This window comes from Rhineura floridana, chromosome 2 (assembly GCF_030035675.1).
Source record: "Rhineura floridana isolate rRhiFlo1 chromosome 2, rRhiFlo1.hap2, whole genome shotgun sequence".
NCBI lineage: Eukaryota > Metazoa > Chordata > Lepidosauria > Squamata > Rhineuridae > Rhineura > Rhineura floridana.
This window is the reverse complement of record NC_084481.1, coordinates 165536918-165564598: the sequence shown is the minus strand read 5'-3', so window position 1 is coordinate 165564598 and position 27681 is coordinate 165536918. Positions and strand designations below refer to the sequence as shown.

Here is a 27681-nt window from a genome sequence, read left to right as displayed (position 1 = left end):
TTGAGACAGGGAAGCTTTTTACACATTACTTCATTTGTACTCTACAAAAGGATGGGTGATAACTGTTTTCTCATGTGGCCCTGCATGTGTTGGAAAGAATGCCAAATCCAGATTGCTTTGGCAAGTCATTGGTGACTGTAGTTGGCATTAATCTTAATTAACCTTAATATCCATGGAAAGCATTTAGCTAAGTGTCAATTGCTGCTATGGGAGTGGAGACATTTCATAAGATGGGAAGAAGTTTATTGACTACCTCCATTTACTGGAAGTAAAACCCACCTGACAACAAAATGTATTGCTGTCCCCCCAAAAAGAATCTTTTCAATCCCTTGTCTGTTCTTTATGCAGCAAGCTGTATGGTTCAAGCTGTGTGTACTTAAAATAGTATTTAGTATCTTTGTGTCTTCTGGAAGATTTGTTGGTAGGAGTCATCAAGCTCATACTTTTAATTGCATTGACTGTACCATCTCAACCCATGAAAGAGATTGTTTTTTACTTCTAAAATTGTGAATATTGTTTCACTATGTTCTTGTCTAATAACTTACTGTGCAACAATTTATGTAAGCTGAAGTTTTTCAGCGGTTTGGGGGTAAAGTAAACTGCATTTGTGACAAATTCACTTCTACATTTCTGGTTGTGATATGTTGGGAAATAAAGGGGTGGGTCCTTATTGTTGTCTTTGTTTAGGTACTTTTCTTCTTGGATTTACTGTACGTTGCTCAATGCTGTTCCCAGTAGAATGGAATGAATGGACTGCCTTCAAATCGTTCCATCTTATGGCGACCCTATGAATAGGGTTTTCATGGTAAGCGATATGCAGAGGTGGTTTACCATTGCCTTCCTCTGAGGCTGAGAGGCAGTGACTGGCCCAAGGTCACCCAGTGAGCTTCACGGCTGTGTGGGGATTCAAACCCTGGTCTCCCAGGTCGTAGTCCAACACTCTAACCGCTATGCCACACTGGTAGAATAGGAAGCTGCTAACTGGTAAATTCCTGAGCAGAAATGACAGCTTCTAATATCTATGAAAGCCCCTCTGAGAAAAGTGAGCATATGAGGCCTTGCCTTCTAGAGAACTCTGTACTTAGGTGCAATTCATACTTCATCAGCCCTGCAGAAGCTTCTGGTTACATCATCTTCTATTCTCAGTATATAGCAGTGGCTCCTGTGGTGCTTAACATCTATCTAAGCTTGCATAAAAATGCTGGGCTGGACTAAGAGTGGCTGAGAATGGGCAACCATTTTGGGGATGCTTTGGTTGGGAAGGAGGTGATATTTGCAGATTCCCATAGTCCCCTATGCCCCCTGAAATTGGCAAAAATTGCCTCCTCTCCTCTCCTCTCCTCTCCTCTCCTCAAACCTTCAGTAGAAGATGGTCCTGAATCTCAGTCTCTTCTATAAGTGGAAGTAGCCCTTCCATATGCTGAAGGGGCACACTGGATACAACTTGCTAGTGTCATTCTGTATGTCCAGAAGATTCCACTACTGCTTTTGCTACCGAGCTCCTAATTTGTAGATTGTAAGACTTGGGTAACCTTTCTTACAAACGCAGCCTTGCCTGACAATACTCAAGGTGACTTGCTTTGGATTAAAAGAACTGTCAGTGGGTGCACAGTAGGATTTATTGCAGGAGGGAGGAGTAGAACACTCCAGCACATCTTGAACTATGAACTTGGGAACTAGATTTTTTTTTTTTTTGCAAAAAACACATCTGTTCAGGCTCTGAAAAAGAGTCCTCTGTTAACTACCTAGTACTTTTCGTAATGTACATTGTTTATATAGTGTTTCTGTGTGGAGAGTTATTTATACTTGAAATAGTTTCTACCAAGCTGTTATTTAGATCAATTATTATGTTTTCTTTTAAAAAGCCTCCTTTGTAAAGCTTGTCTCTGGTTCTCTGGTCATTATGGTAAATCTTTACTACATCTTCTGGTTTGATACCTAGACATATCTTGGCAAACTGAACTGTGCTATTAAAGTAAGGGTCAAAAAAGGTTTGTTGCTAGTAGTACACAGCAAATTAAGTTGGGCTATCTGTGCAACACCGCAGTGCACTTTACTGAGTCATTGGAGAAGAGAACATTCTGCTTGCAACAGAGGCACGGAATGCGTCTAGTACTTCTACAAAGCAAACGGTTGTCTCTAGTTTCAAACAGACTAATTCCATTTGACCAGGGGGTGGTTGGCTATCTTACAGTATACGTGATCAGGCTTAAGATACTTGCTGTTAAACACTTCTGTTGTACATTCATTTGTCAAACCACTAAATAAATTACATAAATGTCCCCTCTAGGCTAGTGGAGGGATTGCAGAGTTCTCAGATTGTGGACCATAGAGCACTCATTGTCCATGATCAGGTGGTCTACAGAAAAGCTGCAGACCAGTCAGGTTTATGCGTACTTGGTTGTGCACACTATTTTTAATTTTTCTAACAATGAAGATTGAGGCCATTTTGACCAAAGTTTACAAAGCTGTGGCCTAGGGCCTACGATTATCATAATATGGCTCTGTTTTTTGTTTTGTTTTGCTTGTGTTTTATATCCATTTATAATCTGTCTTTCACCCAAAGGGCCTAGGGTGAAAAATACATACACATTTAAAACCAAGAATTAAAAATACAAATTTAAATCCAATGCAACACACATGAATAAAATTACAAAAAAGCGACTCAATCCCCCAGTGCACCTCCCCTCTCCCCCAAATCCATAGTTTTGATGGTAATGTTGGTGTTCAAGGGTTTTATTTATTTTTCTTTATATTTAATCCAAAAGCCAATATAATATTTGTTTGGAAGCACATCTAAGATTCGCATTTGAGATCTGCTTTGGAGGGGCATTCCTGGTTTGCTCACCGCCTAGGTTGGTAACGTTGGTTGCCAAAAGGGACAGGTTCTTATCTATGGCTATGGAATTCCCTTTCACTAAACTTTTTCTAACTTGGGGATTAATAGTTTCTAGTCTCCATCTTGTAACTCAGTTTGAGCTTTCAATGCACAAGTTGTATACTGAGCAAGATGCAGTTCTCAAAAATGTAATGCAGAAGCAACAAACTCTTTGCATAAAAGTATTAATATCTTTTGTTAATAGAGGCTTATGCTTGGTTTTTATTATTACATAACGTTTCATACATCTGCAAATATCCCATTCAAATCTTTCTAACATTCATCGATTCAATTTCTTTTAAAGAAGTAAAAAGTGTGTAACCCATATATTAATTGTATTCTGCTTTTTAGCTAAAAAGGCATCCAGAATTGCTAGCGAGATGTAAAGGCAATCATGAAAAATACAAGCCTGGGCTCTGATGTTTCTTCAGACTGAGCTCTGTGTAATAGTAGTAGTAGCAGCTGCTGCATCCCAATTGTTACCCCACCGACATGGGAAGTTGCGGGGCTCAGTCTGCTCCAGTAATCTTCTACTGTGATGGAGTGGGAGAGTCTCTGGCTGTCACTGTGGCCCCTGCAATGTCCAAATCTGAGGATGGCAGTGCCACATCCTTGGACTGGAGGGGCATTGCCCTCCCTCAGTTTTTCTGGTGCAGGCACTTCTGGGTCATGCCCTTTCCTTCAGAGTCCTTTCCTTCATCCCCTGAAAAAGGGGATCTGATAGGCATAGATTGACTGACTGACTTTTAAAGCTTTACCAACAGTGTTGAGATACATTGAATATCAGAAGTTTAATTCTCTGCTTATTTCTTTCGCTTTTTTTCCCCAGGTGCTGAAACTTTGTGGACCTCTGAGTATAAAGAGGGCAGACTAACTGGAATCTTACCTCTCTGCATGGACTAGACTGAAGAGAGAAAAAAGATTTTTGCTGCCTTTATACTGGCCCTCCCCTTTGTGCTCCAGCACTAGCAGTGGGTTGACTGTTAATCTGATATATATTTTTCTTTATCCCTGGGAACACAGACTGAACCATGAGTCTGCAGGCTCAGCCAAAGTCTTCAAGCAAGAGGGCTGGGAAGCGGATTGCATTTTTTAACGAGCAAGGCCTCTTGCTGAAAGAAGCCCAGCAGCAGCTTCTGAAAGAAGGGCAATACTTCAACCATGGGGGGAATGTACCTTCCTCCCAGGGAATAGAGCTTTCCAAGTCAGGCATATACAGTGGAGTCCCCAGCAATGCTGCTTTGCTGAACTCTGTGTATCAAGATAGAGGCGAGGCAAGGATGATTTCCCAGCAGTTGTCTGCTGCCAAATGGCAGAACTCCCTGATGGGGAACCGGTTGCCGGAGTGCAGTGATGGCACTTGGCAGCCTCAGCCTGGAGGCTGGAATCATGGGATGGTTTATGGGGGCAGCCAAAAAGTGGGGCACCCCAATGCCAACATCCCCAGTTTCTACAACCACCCGGATGCCCTGAAAAGAAACCAGGAGAAAGGTGTGGTGGTGTCGCAGCTAGATCTGTATGGAGGTGCTGTCCAGCAGATGATGTCTCAAAAAGCCCAGTTGGAACAGCAAGCCCTGGTCAGACAGCAAGCCCAGATTAATTCTTTTCAGCAAATGCAGAAGCAGCAGCAGCAGCAGCAACAGCAGAATCAGAGCCTCCCTCTGCAGCCTTTTCAGCTTGCCTTTGGTCACCAGGGACAGAAGCAGGGTCTCCCTGAATTGTTGCATGTCTTTCAACAAGCTCCCCCTACTCCCACCCCAGCCTTTACCACCCAGCAGACGCAACAAGCTCTTCCACAGTTGCAGCTGTTTGAAAACTTTTATCCTCAACAGCAGCAACAGCACCATCAGCAGCAGGCAGTTGTGCAAGCCTTTGGCATTCAGCAGCCTGCCTCTGCCACACAGCCTCGTGGGGCAGCACCACCCCAACCTCCTCAGCATCATATGGTTTCCCACCAGTTCCATCCAGTTCCTGACCGGAACCAAGAGCTGCTGAAAGCCCTAACAGAGCCAAATCCACAGACTGTCCTGCCACAGGCCCAGATCCCTCTCCCAAGGAGGTCACGGAGACTCTCTAAGGAAAGTGTCTTGTCAGCGTCTTCTGCAGAAGAAGCATTGGCATCCAAGCCAGCTGAGGAATATTCTGGTAACATGTTGCCACATCACTGGCAACCCCAGCAGCATCCAGAAGTCCAGTTTCGACATCAGCCTGAACCTTTCAGTCACAACAAGGAGACTTATTCGCAACTGAACAGAGCAGAGCTGGAACTTGGGGAGATGCCACCTGATGGTCAGCCAGGCCAGCCTGAAATGGAGAAAGTGGGCACATATGAGAATGCCAGGCAAGCAGAAAAGCAGGTGGCCACAACGGAGAGAGCTAATGACTTTGGTGGGGTTAGAAGTGGTGTCATCCAGAGCACACGGAGAAGACGACGTGTTTCTCAAGAAGCCAACTTGCTAACCCTGGCTCAGAAGGCTGTGGAGCTAGCTTCTCTTCAGAATATCAAAGTAAGTTGATGTTTCTTGACTTGAACCATGTCTGTTGCCTCTCTTCACTGTATTGTTGCTGGGACTGCCTTCAAGTCAATCCCGACTCATGGCGACCCTATGAATAGGGTTTTCATGGTAAGTGGTATTCAGAGGGGGTTTACCATTGCCTTCCTCTGAGGCTGAGAGGCAGTGATTGGCCCAAAGTCACCCAGTGAACTTCGTGGCTTCGAACCCTGGTCTCCCAGGTCATAGTCCAGTACCTTAACCACTACACCACACTGGCTCTCCTTCACTGTATACAACCCCTTAAAAAGTTAGCAGCCGTTGCTAGTCCCTCATTTATCCACTTAGAACACATTATTTCAGCACGAGCTTGCTATTGTCATCAAGTTGCTGTTTTTGCAGTGCATACACTGCTAAATAGTTCTTGGGAAGCAGGTGATTCTTGTCCTATCCATTTTATTTTGCTGTGGAAATGTTGACTTCTCTAGTGTCATGGGGACCTAGTAGATGATAACAACTGTTCGCATCGTAGCCAGGTACAAGGCCTTCCACACTTAACTGGACCATTTGGAAAACAAAAACAAAACAATCTTTCATGTGTGCTCTGCTGTTCCTCTCATTTTCAGAGGCTGTTTGCTTATCCTGTCCAGCACAATTTCTGATAACCAAAGAGAGGGGGGAAAACACACCAGCTATCCCTCCCAGCAGCAAGGTTAGCTTTGCCACTCCCACGGAATGGGATGAGGCTGTGGAATGAGGAGAATGAATCTCTGTGAGAGAACTATTATCTCTCTTCCTCCACCTCCTGCTACAGGACCTAGAAAGGCTCCAACCAGGGCTGTGGAGTCTGTATGCCAGACCTTCGACTCTGACTCTGACTCCTCTATTTTTCTACTGTCCGACTCCGACTCCTTCATAAATGGCAAATGTATATTAACTGGTAATAAATTTACTGTAGTAAAATGGTAGCAGAAGGCATTTCATCACCACCACGTGAATCCAGAGCTTGGAAAAGTTACTTTTTTAAACTACAACTGCCATCAGCCCCAGGGATTGGGCTCATGGGAGTTGCAGTTCAAAAAAGTAACTTTTCCAAGCTCTGGATTCACGTGGTGGTGATGAAATGCCTTGCGCTACCATTTTACTACAGTAAATTTGTTATTACTAGTTAATATACATTTGCCATTTATGAAGGAGTCGGAGTCGGTACATTTCTACCGACTCCGACTCCACCCAAAATTGCTCCTGACTCTGACTCCAACTCCACAGCCCTGGCTCCAACATAAACTCTTGAAAGTTTTAGCAAAACTTTTGTAATTGCTGAGCTTACTTTTAAAAAAGGAAATAAATCAAAGTTCTAAGCACTTAATTGAATCTTCCTGTTGTTTGTAATGGAAAATCTTCATGCTGTTGATAGGGGAGAGGATCGGATGGGGGTGGGCATGATGTTTATCTGGTGTTGTCATAAGATATTTGAAAAAGTAAATAAAATATGATTAAAAATATAATAAAAAAGGAACAAATCAAGTGAATAGCCTGCAAAAGCTAAAGCTAGAAATGTATTGGCAATTTCTTTAGTAACCCAGATAAATTTGGATGTGACATTATAGCAGTCACATGGCAAGCAGTTGACTTCAGAGTGTGAATTATCTACATCCTCCACTGTGCTAATAGAATTGTGAATTAGTCCTGTCAACCAGTAAGGGACTAGGAGGAAGGAATGGCATACATAGCCAGGATGATGTAATTACTAGGGTGTTAGATTTGGACATGGGAGTTCTGGACTGGGAGTAATCGGAAATCTGAAACAGTAATGCACCCAAGCTTGCCCTCTGCCTTCTATTCATTATCCAAATGGACCACCTAGACCAGCCTTTCCCAACTAGTGGGCCACCAGATGTTGTTGGACTACAACTCCCATCAGCCTCAGCCAGCATTGCCAATGGTCAGGAAAGATGGGAATTGTGGTCCAACAACATCTGGTGGCCCACTAGTTGGGAAACGCTGACCTATACAATGAATAATGGTATATTTATTTATTTATTTTAAAGATCAAATGCAGTCAAGCAATCTTGTCCTCCAGTAAACTCCATTTCAGAGCAGATTTTTCCATCCTAGTAAACACTGCAAAGGATGTGAATCCAAAAAAATCAACAGGAAATTAGATTTGACAGTTAGTAATGCGCTGCTGTATCCAATGCTGTCCATGCACGAGCAGAATGGACTTCTGCTCGTGCAACAGAATTTCACCTTCCTTTCCTCCTCTCTGCAGGCCCCTGCACACTCTCAAAATCTCCTCTGGAGCAGATTTTGAGGGCACTCAAGAGGTTGTACAGGCGAGGAAAGGAAGGGGAAATTCCCCTGGGTGTGTGGAAGTTGGTTCATGCAGTGTTGGATTCTGTTTAATATCCTTGGGGGGGAAATCTGTTTTGCTTACGCAGTCAGCCCAAAGTTCTAGGAGAATAAATGCATTGGACTCCTGGATTGTGTGCACAGGAAAGGAAGGCAGGTGACTCCATTATTATTATTATTATTATTATTATTATTGCGTGACTTTGTGTCCTGCAGTAGAAGATGCTGCTGTTTGCTGTTATTTAATTCTTTCTACAGCTGGAATTCAGGTTCATAGACTTTTACACAGCACCGAAGTCAAGAAAAATACCATACTTGCCTGTTTTGGCAATGTCCCTTTTAATGTGGGGACAATTGGATGCATATGTGATGAATCACATTTGAATTCAAAAAGGTTTAGTAGCATAGCAAGTCTTGTTTGTTAGTTCAAAATGTATACCCTGCTTTTTTCCTCCACAAAAGGAGAGTTGTTCAAAGTGGCTTACAAATAGAAATACAAACATTAAATAATCCAGCTATTAAGACAGAAATCATAGAATCATAAAGTTGGAAGGGGCCTATGAAACCATCGAGTCCAACCCCCTGCTCAATGCAGGAATCCAAATCAAAGCATAGCTGTCAGGTGGCTGTTCAGCTGCCTCTTGAATACCTCCAGTATTGGAGAGCCCACCACCTCCTGTGTTAATTGGTTCCATTGTTGTACCGCTCTAACAGAAAGTTTTTCCTGATGTTCAGTCAAAATCTGGCTTCCTGTAACTTGAACCCATTATTCTGTGCCTTGTACTCTGGGACAGTCAAGAAGAGATTGTGGCCCTCTTCTGTGTGGCAGCCTTTCATTTACCTGAAGAGAAGAGATCCTGCTCCCCCTCTTTGTGACAACCTTTCAAGTACTTGAAGAGTGCTATCATATCTCCCCTCAGTCTTCTCTTCTCCAGGCTAAACATGCCCAGTTCTTTCAGTCTCCTCATAGGGCTTTGTTTCCAGTCCCCTGTTTATCCTTGTTGCCCTCCTCTGAACCTGTTCCAGTTTGTCTGCATTCTTCTTAAAGTGCAGTGTCCAGAACTGGACACAGTATCCAAGATGAGGCCTAACCAGAGCCGAACCAAAACTTCACATGATTTGGAAACTATACTTCTGTCAGTGCAGCCTAAAACAGCATTTGCCTTTTTAGCAGCTGAAAAATTTTCAACCTGAAAACAGCAGCAAAAGACAAAAGCTCAAGAAGCTTTTCCTTAAGCAGCAACAGAATCAAAATCTTTTTTTAAAAAAGGAATACTGAGGAAGATAACATAATAAAGAGGAAGATAACATAACTTCTTAGAACAGGGAGCTCCACATATGGGGCATGGTTTATTGTCATGTGCAAACTGGCTCATTGGAACTGTTAGACATAATGCTAGGTCACAGCCCAACATTATGTGCATGAGCAGTCACTAGCTTATATGCTGCTTCCTGCCATCTCTCCTTCCTTCCAATGCAAGGGAATAGACATTCCTAATTATGATTAGTGGTAAATCAGTTTGTGATTCTGTCTGAATCCAGCAAACTATGGGTTGCACAAACTATAGTTTGCCCTTAAACCAAGCCAGGTTTGTAATACTGGTTTAAGGGCAGACTATGGTTTAAGAAACTATGTTTGCCAGATTCTAACAGAACAGAAAAATGTGGTTTGCTATTAACCACAATGAAAAACTTCAAAAGAGAATGACAGAAGGCTGCATACATAACTCTGAACATTGGGTTCACACTGTATTTTAATGCAGTTTCTGTGAGTTTATAGCTTTGTCCGTGTTTCTAAATTTCTGAACAAAGATCAGTATTGAGATGTATAGTTCATTTTATGTTCAAGCACTTTCAACTTTCTGTCTCTCCAATGCTCATTTGTAGATTATTTTCACTGATAACTTCTTTTAACTGTATACTGGTCATGCTGCATACTGGGAAATTTAAAGCATCTATAAAGATACTGAAAGGAATGTTCATTTTACCTCTTCTGTCTTGTTAGTAGGTGATAACACCTGTTTTCAGTAGCTCAGATCTCTCCATATGTACCTAATGATTTGTTTAAGATACCTTAATGTTCCCTTTTTGTTTTGTTCTAAGGAACCAGAAGCTTCAGAGGAAAGGAGCAAGAGTGAAGTGGGAGTAACTGCACCTAGGAGCGTTGTAGAGTTTGCTGGTTCTTCACCAGCCCCAAAGAGAGGCAGGGAGGATAGCAGCCTTGTGCCTCTCATCATTCCTGTATCTGTACCAGTGAGGAGGCTGGACTGCCATGAGGTTGGAAGCGAGAAGGGTGAGGATGGAAAGCTGCACCATTTCATGATAAATGACCATGGGCTTTCTGAAAGCAAGCCTTCTGTAATAGTCACCCGGAGGAGGTCCAATCGCAATTTGAACATGGACATGTCAGCCCAGGTAGGTTTCTGTTTGGAATCCTAATGATGACTGTGAGTGGGTGGGGAGATGGGATGAATCCTCTGAGCTAGCAAAGTGAATCTTCCTGTTTCTCTCTCTCATTGGTTCTTTGTGCACCTCTTCTGTAGAACAGGCTGTGGTTTGTTTCTATCATCCCTCTTGTTCTCTGCCAGTAACACACTGGCCAAACTCTGGTTTACTGGGACCGTGCAAATGTGCTCATTCTGAACAGGAGCTTGCTCCATCTTTGCTCTTCCTGTGTCCTTTTAGCTCTCTGCAGCATGACAGCTAAGCCAAGGTGGCTTTGTATCCTCTAAACCCGAGATTGTGGTTAAGCTTTCTCTTCCTTAATCAGGATCTGTAGCCAAGAACAAACTTTCGCATTATGTGTGAACACAGCCATTGCAAGACTGTGTTGTTTTGCAAGCTATTTCAAGCTGAGGTTTCGCTATAGGTGGCAGGGTGGGTTTTTAGCAGCTTAGTCACATCCCCATTTTTGAAAGTAGTACCATGGATTCTGCCTTCTGTAATATCATGGGGCTGTCAGTGATGATAAAAGTGCAGAGTCTCATTCTGTTTCCAAGGCCCTGAAGTACATTTTAGTTTTGTAGGTTTTTTAAAGTTCTGGTTCTGAATATTAACTAGTTTCTTCCCTGCTGCCTGTTGGTTAATATATACTACATATTGGCATAGGAAGGTGGGTGCCTTTGGAAGTGCCTTTTTCCATTTCTTCCTTCCCACATGCTCCAATAGTCATCTCAGGCCCTACTCCAGTTCCCTTAATCTCAGGAGGTGAAGCTGATAACTGTTGTAGCACCTACTCTGTGGAACACCTTTTCGACCCCGAGGTCCATCGCATCCCAAGTTAGTGAAGACCTGACTTTACAAACGCTTTGGTTAATTGTATCAGTTTTTGCTGGCTTAGTTCTATGTTACTTTTGTGCTTCTTGAATTTTTTAAACAGATTGGATATTGTTAATTTACTGACATGAAAGTATACTTTTATTTCTTTATTTTTTGAAATCATGACACTTGATGTAGGCCCACTGAAATGTATTCTGGTGTGATCTGGTGTCGGGTTTCACCTTTTTTTTTGTTTGTTCTGTTTTTATTATTGTTCATTAGCCACTTTGCGTGTACTTGGAGAAAATAGGTGGGGCCCACGTTTTTAAAATAAATCAATGGTATTAAAATGGCAAAGCAATCCCTCTTTAGATACTTTGACAGTAGAAAAGGGGAAGCAAGGTAGATGAAAGGGAAGTCCTCTTTGACTGTAGCACTTTGATATGTTGAATAGTTGTCATTTGAAAGAGTGCTCTCAAGGAGAGTTTATCATGTGAGGTGTGTGGATTATTTTTGAATTGTACAGACATTTCTTAAAAGAGTCTTTGGGAAATCACTTCTGTGTGAGAAGAAACCGTAGATGGCAAATGTAAACAATTGCACATGAGGATTTTTCAAGGTTTCTTTCTGCACAAGTGCTTTTCCTATGTATTAGGTTGGACATGATCATCCTAAGTAAAACTCTTTCACTGTGCCTATAAGCATTGTGTGGTCACTAAGTAGCCACAGCTAGCCTTAATCCAACTGATGTGCTTATGCCTGTGTGGGACAAATTTTTCTTTTGATGACCACATAAATGACTGACAATATAATCTCCAAGAAGAAAAGGTTTTCTGAGAGGGGCTTATTTGTGCTACATCTTGACAAGGTCATTTTGGGTTTCTCACAATTCAGGCCTTGAGAAGAGAAGACTGAGGGGAGATATGATAGCACTCTTCAAGTATTTGAAAGGTTATCACCCAGAGTAGGGTCAGGATCTCTTCTCAATCATCCCAGAGTACAGTACACAGGATAATGGGCTCAAGTTACAGGAAGCCAGATTTTGGCTGTGCATCAGGAAAAACTTCCTAAGTGTTAGAAGTGAGAAGGAACCACCTCCCTACGTAATTGGTTCCATTGTCGTACTGCTCTTTTTTATCCTCACAACAGTCACAGGTGAGGTAAGGTTAGGCTGAAAAACAGTGACTGGCCCAGGTCATGCCTAAGCTATTCAAGATAGAAACTTACAATTTTCATAGAAAGGGTCTTCTCTTTTTCTACTCTAAAGTGCCATATAAGTTGATGGTGCTGTATACATAACAATAAGACCCATGTAAATTAAAAGAAGCACACACCACTGGCTGGTATGAGCTAGTGGAGCAACCGTATCATTTCCATTTATTTTATCTTGATCTTCATGTTTGGGGGAGGAGGGGATGTAGTCTAGAAAAGTACTCTGAACTGTGTGAAACAAAACCTGTTCCCTTTTCGTAGCATGAAGGTACTGCTCCAAAAGAAGAAATGGAAGGTTTTGCACGGAAACCAAAGCAGCGGCCCAGACCAGAGCCTCTCTTCATACCACCAAAAGCTGGCACGTTCATTGTTCCGCCAGTCTACGCCAACATCACACCATACCAGAGCCACTTGCGCTCACCTGTCCGCTTGGCAGATCACCCTTCTGATAGAAACTTTGAGCTACCTCCTTACACTCCCCCACCAATACTTAGCCCAGTGCGAGAGGGTTCTGGACTGTATTTCAATGCTATCCTTTCTGCTAGTGGCAACTCGGTTCCACCTCCCATGACTCCTAAAAGTGCGCACAGGACACTGCTCAGATCCAGTAAGTTTCTATGTACTGCCCTTTCAGGGTTAGAATGGCAAGGGGATCAAGGCTGGAGGGAAGAAATTATGACTAATAACTGCAGATGGTCCTCACAAGCTCAGGGTTGCCTGTTCATTAAGGTTGGGCTGCAACACTCTGGTTATTCTGCCATAACTTCCTAAATTAGAAAATAATATTGGAATAGTGTATAATACCTTAGCATTCTTCCAAATGCAGCTATCAAAAATATTACATGATCAAGTGATGATTGTAAGACTCTCTCTTCTTATAGCCAGATATCACTTCACCACACACAAAAAGTTACTATTCTATTAACTGGCCTTCTAAATAAGCCCACAAAATTTACTAGCTTGCTATGAGGCTAGTAGGCTCTCTTCCATGCTGGCTGTGGAGGAGGGGAAGGCCCTTTCTTTGCAGCTAGCACAAAGACACAGGGCACTACTACTCAGCAGGCTGCTAAAAAAAAAATATTCTACCAAGTAGTAGACTGATAGGATGGCAGTCTCCCCTCCATCAGCCTGCTGAGTTTCTGTGCTTTGCTCCCTCCATGGTGAGCCTGGAAACCAAGCATGATCCATCCCTCCTCTACTAGCTCTCTCGCTCACCTGTATGTGATTCTTGGTTGCAGATTGTTACCAGATGAATTGTTAAACACTTTAATATTAAATCATCCTTAAGTACAAGATAGGACCCTGAATTAATTATGTCATCTTGACTTACAGATAGTGCAGAAGTCACCCCTCCTGTCCTTTCTGTAATGGGAGAGTGTACTCCTGTCAGCATTGAACCGTAAGTACTCAGTTGGGGAAAATGTATAGCACAACTACTGAGCTCAAATGTCAGAGCATCCTTTCCTGTCCACTAGAGGTAGAAAGTTTCAGTAAGCGTGACCTAAGAAACCCTTAAAATCTGTTGCTTTTTCCTAGGGAGAAGCGGGGCCAAGGTCCTTTGCTCCTCCTCCCAAATAGTAGTATATGCATACCTCATTTTTCCTTAGCTTACAAATCTGAGCCCCAAATGCTTGCTTTCAACTGGCCTCTTTATATTCTAAAACTTTGGTCATGCAAGTGAGACTTCATAAACTCAGGATTTTACCATGGAAGAAAGTTAAGGTGCGTTAATCTGTTAAATGTTTTAATGACTGAATAGAATTTTATATGGGCAACTTAACAGTTTTCACAATGTGTTCTCTCATGTCTCTCCCTGTTTTATCTAATTAACTTAGGTCAAAATATTTACTTTGCCAATCCCATTCTGCACCCATCTGGTCCCTCATCCAAATGCCTCTCAGAAGCCTGCAAGCAGGACCCAAGTGCAACAGCACTGTCCTACTCGTGTTCCCCAGCAACTGGTATTTGGAGGCATACCACTTCTGACACTGGAGATATTATGCAGCCATCATAACTAGCAGCCATTGTTAGCCTTATCTTCCATTAATTTATATAGTGTCTTCTCCATAAAAACCTTAAAAAGCTCTTTCTGCATATTTCTGTTAACCGTTATTCTAATGAATCACTTGTTATCAACCAACTGTATATAGCATTTTGCAAAAATGCTATAATATTTATTGCATTCATCCTCCAAGCAGCTGGATCCCAAAGCAGATATAGTCACATGTAGCAACACACCTCCAACTTGAGATAGTAGTTGGTGGCATTCATTCCCATCCATGTTGCAAAATGAATAGAAATGTGCAGCTCAGCCTGCCTTGTGTAGTGCAAAGGTGGGTGGATCTCAGGATTGTTCTTACTACAGCTCTGTGGTTCACCAGTCATTCAGTTCTTACTTGGCTCTTTCTACCAGCAGCTGACAGAAAAGTGAAGAAAAATCAAGCAGGAAAGAGCTGTGGCTTTATAGAAACAATTTGTTTCCACCATCTGGTTTCACAAACTTGTAATTTGTTGATAATTCTGTGTGTGCATTTTAATGGGAACACACAATATTCCCATAACAGGAATATGGGTATGGAGCTTAAGCACGATAATGAACCTCCAGATATAGAGGCTGTATACCTCTGATTAGCAGATGTTGATAATGAATAATGATGATGATTTAGAGCTACCAGACAAGATATAAATTCCTGCTCCCTGATAGTTTTTCATGATGGCAATTGGTTCCAGAAGCCCACAATGTGTTACCCAGATGTTGTTGCAGCATAATCCTAAACAAGATTACTGAAAAGTAAGTCCCACTGAGTTTAATGGAGACTTTGGTTGCTAGTTCTATTCAGAGTGGTGTTGATGGTGGCGGTTCTTGCGTGACACAGCATACGTTACTTTGGAGTTAAGTTGAGCAAGAAACTTCTCAGATGCATTAGATCAGGTTAAGAGTCTTTATTAAGACATTAGGGCCAACAGGCTTAAGAGTAAATACATGTAGAGTTTCTTCAGTCACCCCCCCCCCTTCTGGTACATCTCTCTCCAAAGGTAAACACAGAAGACAACCTCTCAGTTCAGAGGCAATATACAGAAGACACAACTTACAGACTCTGTTAGAACTTTCCCAGTTGCTATCTCACGTTACCATGACAACCGCTGGCCTTGGATGTCTGCTCTCTCTCAGGCCAGGAGATAACAGTTACTTCTCCAAACTTGCAGGCTTTATGGAAAACAACTAGAGACAGTAATGCCTATGGGTCAACAGCCCAACAAGTGGACGTATGAGAATTAATAGGCATTAATAACTTAGGCTTAGTAGTTTCAGTGGGTCTACTCTGAATAGGACTTAGCTGGATACATTCCTTACTCCCTAGTATGTGTTCTTAGGACTGTAGCCTGGTTTGGTGCAAACTCACTTTTCAAAAAAAATCCCATTCAGTACATTGAGTTTTACTTGTGATTCACATGCAGAGGACTGCTCCTTTGCCCTGGTCAGAAGAACTTTAATAGGAGGAGACTGGCTGGATACAGCAGCTGGGCTCAGAAGTCCTTCCTCCCTTGCCTTGCCTCAAGAACTAATCAAAGCTTAGTATTTGTGCCCAAAGAACATATATAGGCAGAGAGAATTCTCCATTCTCTTCTCCTTGCATTCTCCCTTTGTCTATATTCAGTGTGCTTCATTCCAGTTTGTGGTTGTTTCAATGAAAAGTGCAGTTCTAAGGCTGGGAGGAGAAATGAAACTGCTGGTTGCAGCTTTCAAGGCAGCTTCTGAGCTGCTGTTGCATATCTTTACTGCCTGCTACTGCACAGCTGAGCTGCTGGTTCCTTGGATTCCCCCTGATCCACCCTAGGGCAAGATGCTGCAGTTATGTCTGAGGAACAGAAGCAGCAGTGGTGGCATGCACCCTTTACCTTGATGGATTGCAGACAACAGAGAATGCTCATTCATGAGCAATGTAACAGGCACTAAGACTCTCAGTAAGAGTTCAAAAGCTGCCTTGAAAACTGCAACCCAGTGGCTTCATGCCACCTTCTTATCTCAGAGGAGAGGATCATTGCATGTTCTAACAAGGCAGAGAATTGACTTAACAGCTCTTAATTCCAGCCCATTCCAGGAAGAGGCTTCACACCTCTGCCTACCTGTGCAGCTGGGACTCCCCCAGAAATTGTGGGCAGTGAATGCGTATATTGCCATGCAGATGTAAACCTGCAGACTGCAAGCACAGCTCTGAAATTTGCAAGGATATCTAAGTACAGAAATTGCTTCCATGAGCTCTCTTTCATGTGTCTGCAGATGATAGGTGGCTTTTTCAAGTTGTGTTGCTGAAGCTGAGGAAAGGTAGAGCTGGAATTTGAATCTAGATTTTCAAGTCCTAGTCCAGCAGCCTGCCTTGGATAATCTTGGGGCCTTCCTGTGCTTGATTAGAAGAAAAAATAGTTTCAAGGATATGCAGGAGAACAATTAGTATATAATTCTTCGGCAACAGCAGTTGAAATCTAAACCTTAGCCAGCTTCTGAACTATCAGATAATCCACCCCACTTTCAAAATAAAACAAACTGGCATCTTGCAGCATTCTTTATAAAGCATTCTTTTCAAGTATTGCAATGCTTGTGAGTAATATCAGCCATGCTTGCCTCTAGATGGCAGACTTCAGGCCTGCTGCAAATAAACTTAATACAGAAAGCCTCTTTTTTCTTACAAAAATATTTTTTTATTTCTTAAACATGTTGGTACAAGCTTCTGTTTATTTAATTTGTATCCTGCCATTCTTTCAAGATGTTTTGAGTGCCCTCTTGCCCTCACATCAACCCTGAGAACTAGGGTTACATTTGCACTATACATTTAAAGCATGCTTATATCTCCTTGAACAGTCATGGCTTCCCCCAAAGAATCCTGGAAACTGTAGTTTGTTGAGGGTGCTGTGAGTGGTTAGGAGACCCTATTCCCTTCACAGAACTACAATTCACAGAGCGGTTTAACGATCAATCCCTCTTCCCAGGGAATGCTGACTTAAACAATATAGTCATATTTCTAGGTTTGAACTTGACCTTTCAGCTCTGTGAGGGGAATAGGGGATCTCCTAACAACTCACGGTTCCCAGTATTCTTTGGGGGAAGTCTTGACTGTTAAAGTAGTATGATACTGCTTTAAATGCATAGTGTAGATGGAACCTCAGTTATACTTACATTAGTTGAGGACTACTGAGTAAGCTTTGCAGGTTAGCAGGAATTTAAATTCACACATCCAGGCTCAGGGATGGCTAATTCATGGGTTGCCTTCAGATGATATGGACTGCAGTTACCATCAGCGTCAGCCAGCATAGCCAATAGACAGGGAGGGTGCCACATTGGCTACCTCTGAGCTAACCTGTGGCCTTCCAGACTTTGGGCTAAAACTCCTATCATCCCTAACCATTGGCCACACTGGTCTGATGGGAGCAGAGTTGAACAAACATCTGGACGTCCCTAGGTTAGCCTATCCATGCTGAAGCTACTGTACATTTATTTATTTATTACATTTATATACCGCCCCATAGCCGAAGCTCTCTGGGCGGTTTGACTTAAAAATATAGTCATATTTCTAGATTTGAACTTGACCTTTGACCTTTCCATAACTATCATTTAGCAGGATGCTTGTGTGGAAAGTGGAAAGAGTAGATGAGGAAATTTGCCATATTTGGCTCTCATATACTGTTGCCTGTAAGTAAACAGACGGATGGTTGTGCTCCTGTGGATAGCTTCTGAATCCAGTTTCTTCATGTTTAGCATCCATACTCCTAGCTGGCATATATTGGATGGCCAAAAAGACAAAAGCAAAAACTTTTATTTTGAAACTAAAGCTTAGTGGGTTGTAGTTGACGAAATCCTACTCAGAATAGACCCATTGAAATTAATGAGCATATGTTAGTCATGTGTATTAATTCTATTTAAAATGTAGATTTTTATATGTCCAAATTATATGTACCCATTTTTAGTTGTAAGCTGCCCTGAGTTCCAGTTTTGGAAAAAGGGCGGGGTATAAATAAAGATAATAATAATAATAATAATAATAAATAATATTAACTTCAGTGGGTCTACTCTGAGTAGGACTAGCATTGAATACTACTCAGTGTTGGTTTAAACTGGAAGAAGCAAGTCATAAAATTGGGTATTGTCCATTTCAGCCTATGCTATCCACTGAGATGTGGCTTATTTCGCAGAAGCAAGCTTTTAATCTTGGCAAATTGATGCCTTAGAAGTTGCAGGCTGAGTCATTTTCTTAATGTGTATTTATTTTGATAGACGGATCAACGTGGGGTCCCGGTTTCAAGCAGAAATCCCAGCTCTTAGAGATCGATCTCTGGCAACCTCTGACAAGGCCAAGGCAGAATTGGTGTGGCAGCCATGGGAGGAGCATGAAACGGACATGTCTACCCTAGAGAATGGTAAATAGCTTGAAAACTGAAGCACTATGAGAAGTATTGGATGTAGTGTAACTCTTTAAAATTTCAGTATGGATTTGTTGACCATTGATTCACTGTAACGGTTAAGGCATGCCAAATATGACGGGAAGTCTAGGGGCATGGGAGCATTTCTTTATATCAAATACATTTCTTTTACCTTCATTATGGATTTGCACCATCCACAGTTCCTGCTCAATGTTAGCTGTCAGTCTGTGTTTCCCATTCACACAAGTAGACATTCCTCTAGGAAGGATTGTCACTATTTCCTTGTGGCCCCACCCTCTAATTATACATTTCCACTCCCTCTGGTTGCTAGGTGACTGAGCATGCTCAGTCTGTTCTACCAGCTGCAGTAGGTTCCTTTTTTAAAAAAACCCAGAAGGCTGAATATCTGTTTTTTCCCTTCTTATGGTTGGTAGAATACAGCTGAAATACAAATATCTGTTTGACCAGTGTTACACTTTTGTGCACAAGTTTTTTGGGGGGAGGGAATAAATGCACCGTTTGCAGCAACATAAAAAAGGCCAGCAGAATGGAGGAGAGCAGCCAGAAGTTGCTTGTCAGCCCACAGGAAACAAAATGAAAGAAGGCAGGAGGAGACAGTGGGTATGGAGAGGAGAACAATTGACCCACCCACCAAAAAGCATTGAAGCAAAGAGTCTACAACCACTAGAGAAAAGGAGTGGAGATGTTTTTTCCTCCCCTTTTTGTATTATCAGCAGATAGGGTTAGTACAGATTTACAGGGGGAAAACTGCATGATAGCTTCTGTTTGTGGTAACGTGATGTGAACCATGCAAATTTAAAAGAGATGTGAGTGGCACCAAACACACAGTAAACCACCAGGTAGATGAGCCCTAGGTAGAAAATTGGTATGTGGGGTTGGAATTTCTGTATAAACTAACCTTTTGGTTCTTTCACCGACCCACCGACCCACCCCTTGTCTTTTTTGTGATGTAACAGTGGAGAACCTGCTAACTGCTGCTTGCTCAAGTGTATTTCCTGGAGGTGGTACCAACCAAGAGCTGGCATTTCACTGCTTACATGAAACAAAAGGAAATATTCTGGTAAGTCTTCAGCAGTCCTTGGTGGGTCTAATTGGATTTGGCAGGAAGGCTGTTGGTATGATGTCTGTGAGGGAAGCAATGATACTAGCCAAGCCTATGCCTTTTGCAGGCTTTCGCCTTCTACAATATGAGTATATATGGTAGGATTCTACATTTTTGTAGAACATAAATTCTGCATTTTGGAAGAATATTCCTTTTGACATTCTTCTTCCCTTCTGCACTCTTCCCTGCCCCCCTCTTCAACTGCTGATCAATCTCTGGCATCTCCAGGTATGGCTGGAAAAGCTACCTGCTTGAGGTCAGACAGAGCACGGCTAGTCAAATCAAATGATTCTGATCATAGTACATAGGAAGTTGCCTTATGTTGTCCATCTAGTATGTCTTCACTGAACATAAGAAGAGCCTGCTGGATCAAGCCAGTGGCCCATCTAGTCCAGCATCCTGTTCTTGCAGTGACCAACCAGATGCCTATGGGAATCCTGCAAGCAGGACCTGAACACAAAAGCATTCTTCTCTCCTGTGGTTCCCAGCAACTGGTATTCAGAAGCAGGCTGCCTCTGATCCTGGAGGCAAAGCATAGCCATCATGGCTAGTAGCCACTGACTGCCAGTGGCTTTCCAGGGTCTCAGGCAGGAGCGTTTCTAGTTCTACCTGGAGATGCCAGGAATAACACAGTTTCATGTGTGCTGCTAATGGATGATTCTGTTGGAAAGCTGTCTTGGAATGTGTTTAGCTATTGGAGAGGAAGGTTCCAAAAATAAAAGAGAAAAGTAAAGACTTTTTCACTTAAGTTGAAAGCCATATCTTTATAGGAGAGCTTCCCCTCTATAGAGCTGGATCAGGTTTCTGATTCTTAATTGGCTGCCTGGAGTGTTACAGATGGAAAGATGGGATATAAATTTAACAATCAAGTAAGTACGTTATCGTTCCTGTCGCCTTGGGAAAACTTATTGTTAAACTCTCTGCCTCTAGCTGTATAGTGAAACTGCTTTATAACACCAGCAGCAGAATATGCATACAGGTCCTTGGAAAATCTTCTCAACCTACAGATAATGAGTTTAATAGTACCTGCTGCCTACATTTTGCTTGAGCTCTAGTAGTAGCAATTGAGGGCTAAGGATGGTTTTGGACTTCATTTATTTCCTTGCTTTGGAATATTGTTTACTTGAGTGAACTGAATGATTAAACATGGGTGTTAACTGGCTCTGTAAAGACTCAATAATTAAGGCAGAATCCCTGGTTGGGAATTCTTCTGTAATTGGGCACTGGCTGATGGGGACCATTATCAAATGAGATTATACTTCGGTGTAGGAGAAGAAATGTAATTAATTATGATTCAGATACCTTTACAGGAAGTACGGGAAGGTTTTTTAAAAAATGAGAGAAATTGTAATCCTCTGTCTGTGACTGCATTATTTAAGCTTATAGTTTAAATAAAAAGATATAGAGTAAACATATATCTGCAGTCCACTCTGGGTGTCCTTTTTAGAATATGCTGCTCTCCAGCCCAAATCAGTCTTTCCCAACCTGCTGCCATCCAGAAGTTTTGGACTACAACTCCCATTGGCCCCAGCCAGCACGGTCATGCTGACTGATGGCAGTTGTAGTCCAAAACTCCTGGAGGTCACCAGGTTGAGGAAGACTATTCTAAATAAATAAAGGATGTTTGTGACAAAAAGAGCATTGGCCCACAAAATGTTATGGTACTGTACATTTGTTAGCTTTTTTAAAGGTGCCACAGGACTTCTTGTTGTATAATTATTCCTGTGCCACCTACCTCAAAAGGTTAATTACTAGGATGCATATGGAAACACTGGTCACTCTGCACCTTATTACTCAGGTGGACTCTAAATATGCTACTGTAGTAACCAATAAAGATTGAGTCTACTTAGTGTAAATGTACTTGTTCAGATTTTACCATTGGCTAATTTGTGTGTGTGTGTGTGTCCTCCCAGGCTGCTCTGACCAAAATGCTGCTGAAGAGATCTATATGGCCTGCAAGCCACCCGCTGGCAGACTATCACTACACAGGTATGCTGGAAACAAGGCAATAGACATAGCTGCTTCTCTACTCCACAGTTTTTGCTCTGATACTTAACTGTTCAACATAAGAAAAAAAAATAAACCACAGTCATGATACTGGGGGGAGATATTTTTTTAGGTGAAATATGGCAGTGTTCAGTGGCCTATTTAACAGAGGCTGTGTGATATTCCTTCTCCACTTTTACCTTGATCTATAGGTTTATGTTTGCTACCAAGTCTATACATGTCCCTAATTGTATGTTACACAAACACTTGTATAACCATGGAGGCATGATACTTGGGGATCGTTTATTTATTTATTATTATTATTTATTTGATTTATCCAAAGTTATTGCTTGCCATGGGAGAGATTACATTGTACCTTTTATTAGTTGAGGTAATTAGCAAGAACCACTGAATCCCAATTTCAGGTTCAAAGTGAAAAATGTTTGTTTATGCACAGCACCAAAATGGCATTTGAGAGTAAAATTAGATTTGCACCCTGAATTGCAAAATGCAATATTTACAGAAGAGTGAAATGGTTGTACATAGGCCAGCAGCTTACACTTAACTATGTGACACTTAGCATTGCTATGACAGAGACAAAAGTAGTGGAATCTCACTGTGGCTGTGTATTATATTAACCTGTGGCCCATGGAGTCCGTGAAGCGGGTGCAATAAATAAATAAATTTCCAATGCAATAAAATAAACTGTATGCTAATTTGTGTGTGTGTGTTTATGTGCATTTTTCAGGGGAGGGGGTCCATACCTTTCATCAGATTCTCAAAAGGGTCCATGACCCAAAAAGGTTGAGAACCACTGCTGTATAAGGAGCAGGGGTGGAGCTAGAAATCTAGTGGGCTGGAGGCTTTGATGCACCAGGGAAATACTCAGATATAAATGACACAAGTATGGCTCCCTCAAGGACAGAAAGACATCAAGATTTAGAATGGAAATGGAAGAATGAATAACTAATAATTACTTCTTCCAATTATTATTACCTGTGTCCCAAATGAAGACGTGGAGGGACTTAACCCTAAGAGATGCAAATAGGTATCAGTCAGGTTACCAGTGGGACAGTGCCAGACAGAAGGAGGGTTTTGTTCTCACCAGGGCTAATCAAGGCCAAATAGAGGCTTGCACTAGTTAGCCTCTAAGTTAGCAAAGAGGTTAGAAGCATAATTGGGAACTGGCATACAGCCAGTGTTCTTGCACTTCTCAGTCTCATGACAAGTAAATCATCTTTCCATGGGGGCAACCAGTCTGTGCCAAGCTACTGTCCTCTGTACGCTTGCAAAGAGTGTGCACTCATTGCAGAGTTACCTGTAGAGCAAAGCTAAAGGAGGCAAGGCGTTCAAGAGCATGTGTAAAGTGCCAGCTGAACCAAACACCTCAGTAAAAACTGGTTACAAATTAGTCTATTCCTGCCTCTCTCACTGCATATAGAATTGTGCTGCCTAACTGAGGGATTGAGGGTTTATTTGGTCATGGCTGTTTCAATATCAAATGTCAAGGAGATTATGTGCCTGTATAAGCGCAGTGGGTTGGATCATGAGCTGCCCTTCTGTAAATGCAAGGGGGACTTCCTTTTATAGAAAGAACTGCAATCCAGCCAGCGAAGACTCCCCCTGGAGGGAAGGTGTGTGGGAGGGAGGTGACTATCAATGATTCTTCCTGCAGCCGCCCACTGCAGATTAGACAAAGATTAGACAAATTCATGGAGGACAGGGCTATCAATGGCTACTAGCCATGATGGCTGTGCTCTGCCACCCTAGTCAGAGGCAGTATGCTTCTGAAAACCAGTTGCCGGAAGCCTCAGGAGGGGAGAGTGTTCTTGCACTCGGGTCCTGCTTGCGGGCTTCCCCCAGGCACCTGGTTGGCCACTGTGAGAACAGGATGCTGGACTAGATGGGCCACTGGCCTGATCCAGCAGGCTCTTACGTTCTTATGCACCTCACATGCTCTTCTGTAGGGCTCCCTAGCCTTCCAGAGCAAATTTTCAGAGGGCACAGTGGTCTACTAAGGAAAGGAGGCATGAACAAAAATCACCTCCCATCTTGCCAGTGGGGATCTCCCATGGGTCTGAGCCAGCATCTCTTGGTCCAGGGGTTAATTCTACACATGGTGAGAGAAGCAAGAAGGAACCATGTCAGTGTGAGAGACTTGCTGAATGTAGAGGATAAGTTGGGGGGCATTTTTAACAGCCCCCTTATGGATATTTGAACAGCAGGAAGGCATGGAGCCAAATTGGATTATGATATATCAAGTTATTTGTGACACTTCACTGTGAAGATACTAATAGTGTAGCTCCAGGGTACCCAAGTATGGTCTGTGGACCCCCCAGTGGTCTGCGAGCTTAATTCATGTGATCTACACCATGTCCATGTTAAATATTCATACTGATTTTTAATTTGTATTTGCATTCCTTTTTTATTTCTTATATTCTGTACTATTGTATTACGATTCGAATTCTAGGGAATGCAAATGGTAATACAATGAAATACACTATAAGAAATACAAGAAGCAATAAATATACAATTAAAAGTCATACAGCACCAAGAACAGTGCATTATAATTGCTACAACGGACAGAAAAATAATGAAGTGGTCCTCCAAGGCCATCAGTAATGTTCATGTAGTCCGTAGGGGGGAAACAATTGGGAAATACTGCTGTAGAACCCCAAGCACCATTCCAGATCATAAGTTGCTTCTTTGTACTTGTTGTATTCCCTGTGGAACCATAATACTTTCATCTGGATTCTGGAGTATCTGTGACAACTTGTACTTAATGCATGGCTTGCTTCAATACAGGCTGCTTTTAGAAAAGATGCTAAAAATACCCTTTGGTATCTAATGTGGCGTGTGTGAACTTATGAAAATGATTAATCAAGACTGGAATAAAGGAAGTGGACAACTTAAAAATTTGATGCAATAATACAAATGGCTCATTGTATGCATATTGTCCACCTTATTGGTTTTAAAGTTAGTCTCCTGTCATTCATAGAGAAAAATCAACTCCTACTGGAGGCTGTACCTCCTCTCCTGTATTATTAGGAAACTGAAATTATTTCTAAGGCAATCATCATTGCTCATTTCTAAACCTTGGGTGATATCAAAGTTATACTTACTCATACTTGGAGTAGATCCATTGAAAGCAGTGGACTCCTTCATTGATTTCAGTGGCTTTACTCCTGAGTATGGCTAACATTGGATATTGCCTCTTTTATGAAAAGGGAATGCATTTTAGATTCACACACCCTCTTCCCCTACACCACTGCAGGAGAAGAAAGTAACCCCGAACACTTCTCTCATAATCAAAGTGTTGTGGGCTATAGCTTAGATCCTAACTCAGGTTCCCTGGTGGGAGCATCCTGTGATTAGAGTTGTGTTCATGGGATGCTCCTGCCAGCAGAACGAGAAAATTTCTTCTGGAGGATTGGGGGTGGGCAACATGACAGGCAGTGCAGGAGGCTGCATGATACAAAATGCCACTCTGCCACTTAGACCAGTGGGAGTCTCCGTTGGGTCCCAATTCTCTCTGCGACTAGAAGGATCCCTTTGGTTTGCATATGGATAGTTAGCATCCAAGCCTATGTGTATAAAGTTCAGCTTTGTGTGATATAGGAGTGTGCTATGACTTTGAGGCACACGTGTCATGAGAAACTCAAGTATTTTGCATATGCAGTGGTGTACTTTAAAACAAAATACAACTTCAAAAATGCCTGTCACAGCATTTTCCTACAAAAACTTTCTAGAAAAACAGATGTTAAGGTAAGAGTGATAACATCAAAGAAGAGATGTAGCAGAGATATTCAAGAGATACCTATCTTAACAGTAAAATGTGTAAATGCCTGGAAAGAATTTTAAAAACGTAATGGAGTGTTCTACTCTTTTTTTTCAGGATCAGATAAGTGGAGTACACTTGAGAAAAAGCTCTTTAATAAGGGGATTGCCATCTACAAGAAAGACTTCTTCTTAGTTCAGAAACTTGTGAGTTATTTGTCATTTCCCAAATGCATTGCAAAATAATTGATGTGCAGTCGCAGGACACGTGCAAGAGTTGCTGTTTCATTAACCTTAGTGTTTGCTTTATCCTCTAGCTGAGCACTTTAATTCTGTAGTGTTAATGCAATGAAATATCTCAGTGCCACTTCATAGGTGGGATTTTCTTGCGTGCAGATCATCTGCCCATAGGAAAAGCCTGCATGCATCACTTATGTCATGGGTCGCCAACCTTTAAGGACCAGAGGGCACATTTCAAATTTTGAGAGAGTGCTAGGGGCACCAGTCACAAAATGACTGCCATGGGGGTGTGCATAACATAAAATGGCTGCTATGGGATGTAGTGTAGTCTGGACAGTAGTCATGGTGAAGCTTTTCGCATAATTGTATTTCCATACTAGAAAAGGCTTGACCTGCTGAATTTAATCTGTTAAATGACAAAGCCTAAGCTGCTATACTGTACTGTAAACCCCATTAAACACACAAACTTACTTTTGAGTAGACATGTAAATTTAAGGTACAATGGTAAACTAAACAGTGAATTCTTAGACTCCCTGGTCTTTAGCTCCTACAAAGCAGGAGACATGCCTAAGCCTCTTTGCAAAGTTTTTACATTTGTCGAGGGGGGGGGGGGCGGATTCTTTAACATTCATCCACACTTATTGTGTAGTAGTATTTGGTGAAAATAATTTCTAGGCACTACCTGATCTCAGGTGAACCCAGCACAGGGAAGATGCACCCTGGTTGCTAGGGAAAAAAGAAAGGCAAACTGTGGAGATTCCAAGGATGAGAAAAGACAGAAGCAGGAAAAGTGCACTAAAAGGGAGGGCAAAACAGCAGCTCTTCATGACCCCAGGGATTCCTATTGCCTGGTGTCCAAATAAATCACTTATCAATCACAGCTCTGACTTCACTCATTGGCTAATAACACTGATAGGGAGGAACCAACCAGGCTGTCTCATTTCACAGAAATTGCTTAGAAGGGTACCTGCATGTTTCTTTCCAAGAGGGCTAGAGACTTACTTGGGGGAAAAAAGCTCCTATTCTGGACTACCTGCTATGGGCACCATTGCACTCATGAGCAACAGGTTGGCAACCCCTGACATAAGTAGTGCAGTGTGACAAGTTTTATTTCGCTCTAGGCTATCTAACAACAAGGTATTTCACACGTTACGTAGTTTTCTGAAGGTATCTGTGGAGGGGAAAAAACAGATGAAGCATAAGTGTATTGGTCATGAACAGAAAAGTAGTGTGGGAGCTGCAATACACATCTTAAAATATTGGAGGGAGAAGTGAAGAAGGGGGGCATCTGAAGATGTATAGTTTTGTCAGAACCTTCTACTTTGCCAGCTCTCAGCCGTCTAATTCCCAAGGTGTTAGGTGAAAGATGGAAGGTCCTGGTGATAGGGAGGTAGTTGTGGGAATCCAAGCCGGGGGGAAGTTGAAGTCCTGGATGTTTTTAATGAGTTTTTTCTTCCAAAATTATCAAACATTGGAAGAGTTGTACTCTCTTGTTTATGTTATATGATATACATACATATACATAGTTAACTTTCTGAGTCTTTGGAATGAGCCAGAATAAAAATCTATAAACAGTTTTGATTTTACAACAATGGCTGCCGTCCTAATCCCACTTACCTGGGAGTAAGCCTTATTGAATTCAACAGTACTTACGTCTGAATATACATGGTTAGGATTGCACTGTAAGGCCCCTTCTGCACTATACATGTGAAGCAATATTATACCACTTTCAATAATCATAGCTTCCCCCAAAGAATCCTGGGAACTGTAGTTTGCTAAGGGCACTGAGATGTGTTAGGAGACCCTTATTCCTCTTGCAGAGCTACAGTTTCTAGGGTGGTTTAACTTGACTGTTAATCCTCTTGTTGATCCTCTTCCCAAGGATCTCTGGGAATTGTAGCTCTACAAGAGGAAGAGGGGTCTCCTAATAACTCCCAGAACCTTTA

General features: G+C 42.1%; 1 protein-coding gene across 3 annotated transcripts in view; it reads left to right on the top strand.

Moving 5' to 3' along the window:
• Positions 1 to 27681, top strand: part of MIDEAS (mitotic deacetylase associated SANT domain protein) — an 85103-nt gene that overhangs the window by 38857 nt on the left and 18565 nt on the right. For 2 of the 3 annotated variants that reach the window (XM_061611263.1, XM_061611262.1), the window contains exons 2-9: positions 3708 to 5385; positions 9826 to 10137; positions 12454 to 12799; positions 13525 to 13591; positions 18464 to 18606; positions 19587 to 19690; positions 21646 to 21721; positions 25614 to 25702. In XM_061611263.1, the coding sequence (XP_061467247.1) occupies positions 3910 to 5385; positions 9826 to 10137; positions 12454 to 12799; positions 13525 to 13591; positions 18464 to 18606; positions 19587 to 19690; positions 21646 to 21721; positions 25614 to 25702 (2613 nt within the window). In that variant the 5' untranslated portion in view covers positions 3708 to 3909. Of the gene's footprint in view, positions 1 to 687; positions 806 to 3707; positions 5386 to 9825; positions 10138 to 12453; positions 12800 to 13524; positions 13592 to 18463; positions 18607 to 19586; positions 19691 to 21645; positions 21722 to 25613; positions 25703 to 27681 lie in introns of all 3 variants that reach the window. The other variant, XM_061611264.1, reaches the window with a different exon arrangement.